The sequence below is a fragment of the Malaclemys terrapin genome, chromosome 9 (assembly GCF_027887155.1).
Source record: "Malaclemys terrapin pileata isolate rMalTer1 chromosome 9, rMalTer1.hap1, whole genome shotgun sequence".
In the NCBI taxonomy this organism is placed as follows: domain Eukaryota; kingdom Metazoa; phylum Chordata; order Testudines; family Emydidae; genus Malaclemys; species Malaclemys terrapin.
In genome coordinates, this window is record NC_071513.1 from 3,219,845 (window position 1) to 3,232,412 (window position 12,568).

At 48.2% G+C, this 12,568-nt stretch overlaps 1 protein-coding gene across 2 annotated transcripts in view; it reads left to right on the forward strand.

The window, feature by feature from the left end:
• STK26 (serine/threonine kinase 26) overlaps positions 1-2,669 on the forward strand; it is an 81,029-nt gene extending 78,360 nt beyond the window's left edge. For both annotated transcript variants that reach the window (XM_054039048.1, XM_054039047.1), the window contains exon 12: positions 754-2,669. In XM_054039048.1, coding sequence (XP_053895023.1) covers positions 754-778 — 25 coding nt within the window. In that variant the 3' untranslated portion in view covers positions 779-2,669. The remainder of the gene's footprint in view (positions 1-753) is intronic.
• The last annotated feature ends 9,899 nt before the right edge of the window (positions 2,670-12,568 follow it).

Here is a 12,568-nt window from a genome sequence, read left to right on the forward strand (position 1 = left end):
AAACATTATTGCTATTTTAACAGACTGAGAGTAATCAAAAACCTTTATGATCACTTTGTTTAAGGTGGAATCATAGAAGTTGGGTCAAGTGTGTTTTCTTATCCAGTTTCATATCATTTGTTAGACATACTGCATTATATGTAATCCCTAGACTGCAGTAAAAATGACTGTTTATTCCCTTTATCTGCCATCTTTACATGCTGAGCACCTTTCTATGCAAATAATCTCATTGAGATCAACGGAGAGTCTCTTCTCAGCATGAGCAACAGTGGCAGAATAAAGGGAGAATCTATTTGAGAACTTCATTTCTTTCTAGAAAACCTTTTAGCTATTGTAGTTACAAGTAACCTGGAGTGTTACTTGTAACTACTGTAAATGAAAAATTCATGGTAAAAACAATTATTCTTTGTTCTTTATTTACCCTGCAGTTTTAATGTAGAGAGTTCCTGTAATTCCTTGTTGAAGAGACATTTATAAACCTAAACAGGGGAGCAGATAAACCCTTGACTAATTACCAAAAAAAAAAAAAAAATCATTGCATGTTATTTCAAGGATCTTCTGTCAGAAACATTGCCCCTTGGTTTTTTTTCACATCTGTGTAGGCAGTCCGGTTAAGAGCTAACATATGTGAGATAAGATTAATGCACTTACTTGTTTAGTAGCTTTATACGCTGAAGTGTGGTTAATTCATGAGCTGTGTACCAGGTTGGAATAAAGTGAATACAGTTCTTATGTGTGTATTTTTATGTATAGGTTTTCTGTTAATGACTCATCTTAAGAAACTTCCCATAAATGACTGCTGTTTCATATGGACCCAGTGAAACCCACCAAAACTACTTCAAGCTTGGCAGTGCTTAGCTCATGAGCTCCTTGTGCCTTTTGGATCTTTGCAACGTATTGATGAGGACGACGACGATGATGATGATGATCAAGGATTTGGAAGAACCTACTTAACTATTTTGTGATGGTGTACATGGTTTTATATTTTCAGGAAATTATTTTGTAAAGAACAACTTTTAATATTGTAGTTTCATCTGTTTAATCAGATAAATGTTGAGGTGCAGTTTTGCTTTTAGATGTGGCCATTACTTTAGTTACTAGGAAGTGCAAGTACAGTATGTTTTGATGCTCTTTTGTTACTGTACATTGATGGGAACGTACAGGTCTTTTGTATTCATAAGTTAACTTTTTTGTAAATCACTAACAAGCTTCAGAAATAGCTTTTTTTTCACAAGCATATTCAAAACGTAACGTAGTGGGTAGGGTGTTGCTGTAGCACCTGCTTCGAGCACCATAGTTTTATCATACCCTGAAACTAAACCTGCAACAATATCTATTATACTTCTAAATTGGTACAGTATTTTAGGCAGCTCTATGATTATACACATTTGAGAGCAATATGTCCGTAGTTTGCAGGTGATATGTAGCAGCAGGTATATCCTGATGTACAGTAGATGTATTACCTTTTAGAACAGATTTAGAAGTAGTAATTAAATCTTATTCATCATGGTAGGAAATTTAAAGCAATACAGATGCAGGGTGGGGGGGAGGGCCTTTGGCAATAATGGACAGAAATTGAAGTCCAATTTAATTTAAATTTCTTTCTTTTGAGTATAAAAACAGCGCGTTGTATGCTTGGGTGGGAGGTAGCCAGAGAGAAGTCGGGTGTCATGTGATAAATACCTCACAAGCAGGTATCCGTATAACACCAGCGTTTTGTGTGGTGGTGGTGTTTTCCTGTAAAATATTTATACACTTCTGTTCTTAAAGTACATTAAATGCAGTACATCAACATCACTTGTTTATAATTTTCTGAAAGTGTATTTTAAATATGTATTTACCAGTTAATATGCAAATAATTGAGTTATAGATATTCTTTCACAAAAAGGTAGTACTGTGCAGTACAAAATGATTTTTTTTTCCTAAAGTAGGTAAGACTATAAAATTGCTTTCAGTTATATATTTATGGTACTGCTAGGTGGGCAATATCCTTTTTTCTTTTCAACCCAGTATGTATATTATGCTGAAGTTTTGAACTGGGATTGTATTTCAGTACTTAGCTGTGGAACTGTTGGTGTAAATTTATTTTTGATAAAGGCTGGATGTGTTTATTTTATGGTTCCTGCACATTTTGTTTTTGCACAAAAGTCATTTTAAAGAAATCTGAAATATATCTGCCAAATATTGGAAAAGTAACGGTGTGCAAACAAATACTGCGTTTTTAGTCAAAAGTTGCCATGACATCGTTTTTATATAAAGGACACTTGTGAGAGATGGTGGTTAGACATGCCAAGGTGTGCCTACACTGTAAAAATTACTTTTAACTCCTTGTTTTAATTTTAAAGAAATGTTTCTGTTTAAAACTTTTCATCTGCTATAGAACTGAAACTCAATTAGAATTTATATCTGAGAAAAAAGTCTGGAAATAGTTTTGAAAACAATAATGTTACGGATTAAATAAATATTTTTATAAGTGTAAAAGCAGCAAAAGATGTATATACAGTTCATCTGAGGCTTTCCAAAATAACTGCATCACAGATACAAATGGGAGCGCTCCTCTAGCGTATGTAGTTGTTAGTCCTGTAAATCTGTTTATAGATGTAGCTTATTTCAATGTTTTGGGGTTTAAAATGGTTTAAAAATAAATATTTAAGTTCTGTAAACTTTCATGACCCTGCTTTGTTGTGCATTTTATTTTGGATTTAGTTAAATGTGCAAAATATTGTTTTACGGTTTCCAAGTTTTAAGTGTTTCTATTTAAACAAAAGTGCTCCTTGCAAAGAGTTGCATGTTAACTTAGAAAATGGTGTTTTTTCCCATGCTGTCCCTGTCCAAAGAACACCTATTGGAATTTAGACAGCGTGGAATGCTAGACGTGGAGCAACTCCAGTATTCAGTTTGATCTCATTCCTGAAGCATAATCTGTCAATACGTGTGCATGCAGACATCTATATGGTACCTTTGACAGAGTTGTAGACACTTCAGAACGTCAAAATTTCACTGTGAACTCGTATTTTAGATTCAAGGTACAGAAAGCATGGGCCACAGTTAACTTTGATTTTGTACTCCTCACCAAAAATCTCACTAAACTACTACATACTCATTTCTCTGAATTCAAACCTGGTATTTTTAATTCCATTGTCACTTTCCCCAGATGTACTCTTATTTGGGCTGTGAGGAGTGCAACTGAGAGGTGATCCTTTCTGAATTTAGTAATTGAAGGCTACATCCTCATCTTGATGAGGGCTTTATTCTACGTAACTCTAAGTGAAGCCTGTTCTGAGTGGCTACATCAGTGGGCTCCGTGTCAGGGAAGTAGAAATTCTGTTCCTGGCGCTGCCTGCTCCATGCTTGCTGTGACCTCAGCCAAATCACTGAACTACTGTGTCTCTCTTTCCTTGTCAAATGGGTATAACACTTACCTACCTCAGGGGGATGTTGTGGAGCTAAATTAATTGATGGCTCTGAAGAGCCTTGGTCTTCTGTAGTGCTGTCCATTGGAGGACCTGCAAGTATTGTATTTCAAATGGGATTTGCTCTGCTGAAGTCCTGCGCATCATGATGAGAATAAATTGTACTTTTAGTATAGAGGGTTCATTAGGGAATCATCCTCTGGCTTGTGTATTTTCCACCTTGCGTAAAGGGGAATTGACATTTTAGTCACTTATGGAAATAGAATTGCATTAAAAAAAGAAATGTATTCTATTAGTCAGACCTGGATATCAGAGTCCTTTGTCAATGTAATCGTCCCTAAAGCCCCTTAATTCAGCTCCTCTCAGATTCCACCAAGATTTTGTAAAGTGTACAGATAGTAATTGTAAAAAATCTGTTCCTACAGCCAAGTGACTGCTTAGTGACTAGAAAACATAGATTCTTAATGTGTTTGCACAAAGTTTAGCAATTGTTTAAGGTCTGGTTTTATCCCACTGTTTTATGACTTAATATTGGAATAATTTTTTTTTGCCTTTTTGCAAAGCCTTAGTGATCTGTATGTTGGTTTGCTAATTTCATGCTCTTCTGATACATGAAATTAAGCTTCAAATACAAGAAGTTACCTGCATTCTAAACAATTTGTGATGCTCACCAAAAACAAAAATCCCTTAAATGTTTAAAATTATATTTTGCACCTTTGCTGGCCATTATGTGGGTCTGTAAACCAAGGGGCTGCTGTGTCTCATGCTGTTAATCTTGGAAATTAAACTAAAAATACTGCCTGCCTTTTAGATATGTCACTAATCAAACTCCATTTTCTCTCTGTGAGACAGTACGTCTCTACCTATTGCATTTTGTTCTCTTGCCCTCGATAGCACCAAATAAATTATTTTCTTAATCATGTTTTGCTTAGTCCTGCCTTGAGTGTAGGGGACTGGACTGGAAGACCTCTCGAGGTCCTGTCCAGTCCTACAATTCTGTTAATGATGTGGTCAGTTTAGTATGTCCCTTCTCTACCTCATTTAATCTAGTTACATTTAGAAGAGCTGTAGAAGTCACCAGCCTTGAGGAGTCCTCTCTTTATCATGGGTGGGTGGGGCAAGTCATCCGCAGGGCAGAGAGTCAACCAAAAGCATGCAAATACTGGCCAGTAAGCATGGAGGGTGTGGGGAACAACCAAGCCAACATTCTCTCTCTCTCTCTCCCCCTGTCCGGTCTGTCAAGGATAGTGACAAGATCACTCCATTTCCTGGGATAGTGAGAGCGTTCCCGTCTGAAGCGAACGCTGCTCTTGAGCACCCGCATTAATAACGCCAGCTATCATTAATATTTCTGAGTACGTGAATGGCGTGCTGAGGTTGGTGCATCCCTTTGGTTTGCCTGGAGTTTCCTGACTCTCCTTTCGGTTGGCAAGGATATGACAGCCCCAATGCCTGCAGGTAGCAGGAAGTTTTTAGTCATTCCATGGTGTAATGCCCATGAGCGAGAGTTTACACCCCCCATATGTAATGAGTGGAGGGAAAGGTAATTTAGGCAGAGGGCCAGGTACGATTAAAAAAACTAACTTGATTTGGCAGCAATATCCCTGTTTTTTCTTTTATTTGCCGGGAGCGATTTGTTTCCAGTTGGAACCTTCTACTTGTTCTTGTGCAGAGCACGAGTCACAACGTGAACTCTATACCCCAGTGCAGTGAAGAGAAAATCTGAAATTAGACCGTTTAAAATTTCCTGATCTCCGTGCAATTAATCCAGACACCCCGCTCCTTTCCCTCGTTTTTCAGGATTGTCTTGTCTTTCTCCTGTCAGTTGTTCCTGCCGTTGCTGTCAGCCCCTATTCGCCTCCTTGGAGGTGGATTAGGGTTACCATACGTCCGGATTTTCCCAGACATGTCCGGCTTTTGGGGGCTCAAATCCCCGTCCGGGGGGAAATCCCCAAAAGCCGGCATGTCCGGGAAAATCGGGAGGGAGGGAGGGCTCGGCCGGGGTCGCGGGGCTGGGGGCATGGTGCCGGGCGCGGGGCCGGTCCAGGCCGCCGGGGGGTGCGCTGGGCCGCGGGGCCAGGAGCCGGTCCGGGGTAGCGGGGGGGTGCGCTGGGCCGGGAGCCAGTCCGGGCCGCCGGGGGGTGCGCTGGGCCGCGGGGCCGGGGTCGCGGGGCCGGGCCGCTGGGGGGTGCCTCCTCCCCCCACACTCCCCCTTACCTGCTTCAGGCTTCCCGCGAATTAAATGTTCGCGGGAAGCAGGGGAGGGGGCGGAGACTTTGGGGAGGGGGCGGAGTTGGGGAGGGGGCGTGGGCGGGGCTGGGGGCGGGGCCGGGGCCCTGTGGAGTGTCCTCCATTTGGAGGCACAAAATATGGTAACCCTAAGGTGGATGAGATATGGTTGCAGTGTGCACACTTAGCCCAGGTCTTCTGTCTAAACTATTCTATGGATAAAACTGACCTAGGGCAGCCCTTCTGTTCCTTCCTCTGAACCTCTGCTAATATTTCCCACACACCTGGGCTAGAAGAGATTTCAGGTTTGCCTACCCATGTTCAGATGTCTCCAGTTTGGCCCAGTAAGACACCACCTCTCTGAGATCAGCTGGTATGTTGTTGGTTTTGTTTTTTTTTAAATGCTTCTCCCTCCGAGCCCAGGTGCCTGGAACCTTTTCAATTATACACAAGTGCAGGCTTGTCGTGCGTTCTGTAGAGTGGAGCTTGTCAGAATTCTGTGTGACCACAAATTCTATTTTAAAATAGAAGAAGGATATGTGGATAAGGCCTGTGTCAGTGAGGGGAGGAAGTTTGTACAGTGCTATGTGTATGTTGTTACTCTGTCGAGTTACGTAATCTATCCTGTGCTGAAACTGGATGCAAAAGACAAGTGCCTGGATCCTCGTCCCCATCTTAAAGCATCAGGTAGTGCTTTCTCTCATGCAAGAATGGTGCATGGTGGGAGCAGGGTGTGGGAAGGAGGACAGGTGTGGGAAGTCATGTCTGCTCCAGTGATCCTGGGCTGGCTCAGTAGCTCTACAGGCCTGTTACTGCCCGCACAAGTTGGAGCAGCCCTGCATCTGATCTAAATTTGTGTTCTTGTGGTTAGGTTCTGGGGGAAAGTGGCAAATGTAACCTCTGCACCTGAGAAGTTGGCCCTGTAGTAGGAAGAGAGCCTAAGAGCATAAGCCCTTGTGTCAGAGGCCTGCTATGAGGTAGGACCTGCTCACAAAATCTGGCAAGAACAGGGCTGATATTGCAGAAATACATATTCCTAAGAAGTGCTAGGCACAGTGTGCTCACACAAACACATCCTGATATCAAATGGTACCAGAACATCCCACTATCACGGATGGTACAAAAACATTCCCCAAGGATAACAGGAACACACTGACCCCTCTTAAAAGATAAGGTCAGGATAACTACGTAATAAAAATGTTTTACTTAAACCAACATGTACAAGGTGATAACTAGTCACGGCTATGTAAAAGGCAGGCTGTAACTTGTTTGTATTGGGGTATAAAGACGTATTTCAGAGGGATTATCTTTGTCCAGCTGAGGGAGGAATGGAAAGTACTGCCATTCACTGAGCTCTGTCCATTATCACAGGCGTACGTCTTAGTATCCTCATAGAGTCGACCAGGTGCTATTACTGTGCTTCAACAATTAACCTGGCCTGGTGCCTTCGCACCTTAACAGATCTTGTGGTCATTGGGCGGTTTGCTCAAGGTCTGCTGTGCTGGCTGTTTGTGCAGAGCAGGGAAAAAACACACACAGCCAAACCTCTTCCATCAGGCCCTAGAACTGAAAAAGCAGTTACCCATCCCCTGCCACTTCCAGCATGCCTTTAAGCCACCTCATAGCAACTCGCACTGGGGCAAATCCTAGCCAGGTGCAATTGTGGGGGGTGGGCTCTGAGTCCGTTGCAATAAAGGGGGGTTGCTGGAGCCTGTTGGGTTCTATCTCTATTAGCAGCCCCCTATCCGATGAAGGGCTAGATGTGGGAGCAAGGCATGTTACCATCAGACCTGGCATCCATACACCACAACACTGCTGTCAAGGGAGCAGTGCCTGCCAGTGCTGGGCTCAAGAGGGGCCATCCTTCTGCAACGCCCTGCCCAGTCCAGCTTATCAAACCATTCACAGAGGGGACCACAGCTTAGGAGCAGGTTATCTCTAACCTTGCTGCCTTGAGCACCCCCACCGTGATGTGCTAAACCACGTGTTTGGCCCTGTGCTAACATTGCCGCTCTACCTGATTCTGCCAGGACAGCCAGGAAAGAATCTGGAATACGCCAGGGATCTGTGAGAAACCATCTGTTCTGAAGGAAGCTCAGCTGCTCAAACTAGTCTCCTAGTGAAAGAGGTGTTGAGACAGTGGAGCAGTGCCTTGCCCTTCCCACGCACACACTTGTGCAACCCAGGAACTAGGCTCAAACCAAACCCACACCTTAAAACACCAGGAAATGCAGTTAGAATACTGGCTTCCATCCTCCACCTCTAACTCCACCGCTTGGCAATGGCAGTAGCTCAGTGGTTTGAGCATTGGCCTGCTCAACCCAGGGTTGTGAGTTCAATCCTTGAGGGGGCCACTTAGGAATCTGGGGCAAAAAATCGGTCTGGGGATCGCTCCTGCGTTGAGCAGAGGGTTGGACTAGACACCTCCTGAGGTCCCTTCCAACCCTATGATTCCCATCCCTAGCAAAGCTGCTGCTTGCCGTGGGCCCAGCCCAACTCTGCATCATGCGCTCTCGGCCCTTCCCTGGGCTCGATATGGGAGCCACGCAGGACTTGTGGCTGGTTGCCAGACATCAGGCGGGCCCAGCATGGGGTAGCACAGGTCCCATGGGGTGGTGTCAGTAATAACTGGGAGTAGAATGGTATGTCACCTCTTCCATCCTACCATAGCAGCATAACCGGCCATAGTGGGTCAGGCCAAAGGTCCAACTAGCCCATTATCCTGTCTTCTGACGGGCCAGTGCCAGATGCTTCAAAAGTGATTAACAGAACAGGGCAATTAGCGAGTGATCCATCCCCTGTTATCCAGGCCCAGCTTCTGGCTGTGAAAGGTTTAGGGACCCCCAGCACTTGGGGTTCCAGCCTTGGCTAATAGCCATTGATGGACCCATCCTTCAGGAACTTTGTAATTTTTTTTTAAACCCATTTACAGTTTTTGCCTTCATAACAGACACAGGCTGACTGTGCGTTGTGTGAAGAAATGTTTTGAACTGTCTGCCTATCAGTGTCACGGAGTGACCCCTCCTCTCCCCCCCCGGATTCATGTGTTACGTGACGGGGTAACTAACGCTTCTAGAACACCATTCATGATGTTCTAGATCGCTATCATGCCCCTTACGCTGCACAGTCCCAGTCATTTTACTCTCGCCTCAGAGGGAAGCTGTTCCCTACCCCAATCATTTCTGTATGCAGCATTCAAGGTGTGGGCGTCCCGTGGATTAATATTAATAAAGTACTAAGCTATTGACTGTCTTCTTAGCTATCCTAAGAGTGACCAAAACTGCCCTATTGTTCACATGCCCCATGACCTCTGTGCCGCACCATTTCTCCAGGGAGCATTAGCTCCTGCGGGTGTTCTCAGTGAGGGGTGAGGTACTGCCATCTCCCTGGGGCCTCCTTTGTGTGTGTGTGGGGGGGCGGTTACGCTGCTGTGTGGGGACTCGAGTGAAGGGGTCAGCGCATTGTTGGGGGGGGCGCGGGGGAGAAGCCGTTCCTGGGTGGCAAAACATCATGGGCTGTTTGCGTGCACGTCCGAGGTGTCAGTGTCCTGTTACCAGCTCCTTTGTTGTGGGTGACTCACAGGCACGGCCCAGCAACCCTTGTCACAAAGCTTTTTGTTAGTGAATGGCCCTGGTTTGTTGAGCCCGTGCGGGGTTGTGACAGAGGGGCCTGCTTTGCTGCCTGTCAGCGGCCCCTTAGCCTGGCCCCGGCTACCCACGAGGGGAGGGCAGCTAGTAACCGAGGGCGGCAGCGGGGGCCAAGCCCTTGGACTCCAGGGCCCTAGCGGACGTGCGTTAGACGCCCACGGCTGGCGCAGGCTCAGGCTAAGGGGCTGGTTAATGGTGATGCAGCCATTTGGGCTGGAGCTCAGGCCCCTGGGAGGTGGGAGGGGGCCCAGCATTTGGGTTGCAGCTCAATTAACCAGCCCCTTCACCTAAGCCCCGCAAGGCTGCGTCAGCGGGCACGGGCCACAGGGTTGCCAGGTGGCTGGTTTGTCAACCGCAACACCCAGTCGAAAAGGGACCCTGGTGGCTCCTGTCGCCACCGCCGCCCGGCCTGTTAAAAGTCCAGTTGGTGGCATAGCGGGGGCTCCCTGCGGCTCCTGGGAAGCAGCCAGCATGTCCCGCCGGCTCCTAGGCAACGGGGCGGACATGGGGGCTCCTTGCGCTGCCCCCACCCCAAGTCCCAGCGCCACAGATCCCATTAGGCAGGAACCACAGCCAATGGGCGCTGCAGTGGTGGTGCCTGCGGGCGGGGCCAGTGCGCAGAGCCCCCTGGCCACCCCTCTGCTAGGAGCTGGGACGTGTTGCCACTGCCCGGGAGCCGCCTAAGGTGACCACCGCCCAGAGCCCGCACCCCAAAACCCCTCCCATACCCCCATCATTCCAAACCCCCCACAGCTACGAGCCCCCTCCTGTACCCCCAACCCCCTCATTCCTGGCTCCACCCCCACAGCCGATGCCCCAACTCTCTGCCCCAGACCAGTGAAAGTGAGCGATGGTGGGGGGAATGGCGGGAGCGGGGGCCTCAGGGAAGGGATGGGGCAGGGAGCGGCGCAGTGGTGGGCGGTTTTCTGCAATAAGCAAGTTGGCAACCCTAACTGGCCAACCAGAGGTGTCTAACTGCAGTGGAGACAGACCCCAATTGCCCGTCTGGGCCCAGTGCCGGGACAACAGGGGTGCACCCTCCATGGAGCAGGGGGCAGCTGGGGGAGGGGTGCCCACAGCCCCTTGCCGGGGGAGGAAGGAGCTCAGAGCGGGTGGGGGCGGGTAGGCGAGGCAGCCCGCAGCTGGGCCCCATGGAGGGGGACTCACCCGAGGTATGAACTGCACTAGTCATGTCAATGGGTTGGTCCTTCCCCACCGCCCTGGGGCATGTAGTGCCTGCTCAGCCCCACACAGGCGCCAATACACAGCTACTAGCAATGCTCGTTTCATGCCCAATGGCGCCAGGGTTTGTTTTCGCTCTCGCTCACACACCCACACAGCGTTTGTTTCCCTCTAAAACATCAGCATGGCCAGCAGCCGTGTCTGTTCGCTGAGGGGGGAGAGGGGGGGCACCAATGTTGCTGTTGTTTTTTTAAGTTAAATGAATAATTGTTTCAACTACATTTTTTGATAATTTGCTTCATACCCAAAAAAGAGACATTTTTGTGACAAACAAAACACGTGTCAGCAATGTTCCCAAAGTGTCACAAATACGTTTATTTGGGGATGTGGGGGGGGGGCATGTGGCAATTTTGACTAATCCCACCTCCCCCATTTTCATGCACAGAGGAGCTGGCCCTGAGCGCTAGCGGCACAAAGGGGCATAGGGTGGCGCTGCACTCCGGCGGGCGCAACTGTCAGTCACAGGCGCACTATGCAATTGCTAGGCTGGGGGTCCCCAAACTTTTTCAGTCACCCCCACCACCAGGAGCATCCCATTCCCTTGTGGGGGGGCTGACCTGGGCCCCACCATTTCCCCCCCCCCCGCCCCCGAGCCCTCCTAGGGTGGTGCGCTCCACAGTTTGGGGATCACTGCCCTAGGCTATAGTGCAAGCCACCCAGGGAGCCCGGGCAGCTGTGGGGAGCCCCAAGCCTTCCACCTGCCCTGGGAGAGGGGGTCTGAGAGCAGCCCCCCCCAGGGCAGGTGGAGGGTCCAGGGCTCCCCCCAGCAGCCGGGCTCCCTGGGCAGCTCCCTGGGCAGCCCGGCTTCTGGCCAGTCAGGGGGCATGGCCTTGGGGGACAGGGAGGAGCAGGGGGCAGGGCCCCATGGCAGGGAGGATTGTGGGGGGGGGGCAAATGTTCTCTGTACCCAGGACCCCAATAAATCTTAATCCACCTCTGCCTGAGAGGCAAAATACTCACAGCATCTCAGGCCATGAAGGAGGCGCTCTGTGGGGGTCAACCTCAGGGCTAAGGAGATGCCACTTTCTATAACATGTTCCCTTGGGGTGGGGGGTGGGGGCTTTAGAAATCCAACCAAGAGTTTTGCTGCTTCAAGCAGTGAGGTAGCCGAGCCAGTGAGGGTGTGGGAGGAGGTTGGCACATGGCAGCTGGCAGGGGACAGGAACCGGCAGGGCTGCTCGGTGGAGGAGGTGCAGGATTGTGATGGGTGTCCTGTGATCTCCAGGTTTAACCCGCCCCTGCTGTGCGTCCGGTGGGGGACCCTTGGTGGAGCAACCAGGAGGAAGCTAAACGCCTGGGGATTCCTACATCAGCTGGTGTGTAGGCGCCCCTGGCACTTCTGCTGTGCCTAAAAAAGGAAAACGACGCCACACCTAAAGCAGCGTGTGTATCTGGGGGGGTCGTTTGGTTTATTGTCCAGCTTCTAAAACTATAGAACGAAGATGAGAGCTTGAAAAATACGTCTTTCTCCACCAGGAGTGTGCCCAACAAAGCCGCTATAGCACGTCGCGCGACAGCCTGGTTTACTTGCTTCTTGCCAAGCAAGTGTGTGACCCCAGATCACCTCCGGGGCACCCTCCAGCCTTCCCTTACAGTCGCGGCCTACAGGGCTGGACAGAGAACACTACAGACTCTCACAGCAGCCGGGTCGGACTCTGGTTGCATCTCTTGGACCTTTTTTTTTTTTTTCTTACAAAGGGTTAGCTGGGTTTGAGGGAAAATTTGATGTTTTAAAAACTAAAATACCAGGTTAAAAATAGGTATTTCCACTTTCCTGGCCCGGTGGTTGGTAAATACAAAAGCTGGTCAGAAAACATCAATATCTGAAATTTTTCAACAGGAAAAAAAAGGCAACATTTTTGGGCAAAAATATGTTCCTTTTTTTTTTTTTTTTTTTTTTTTTGGCCTTCTCTAGTAACCAGTGTCTTACTTGGGAGTGCCAGTGGGAGCCTGTCCACCCGTTACAGCTTATTCCAAGTGAGCGCCGTGTTTGTGCGTTGGCTGGTCCGTTCACTACTGATGGGCGGGGGGTGGGGG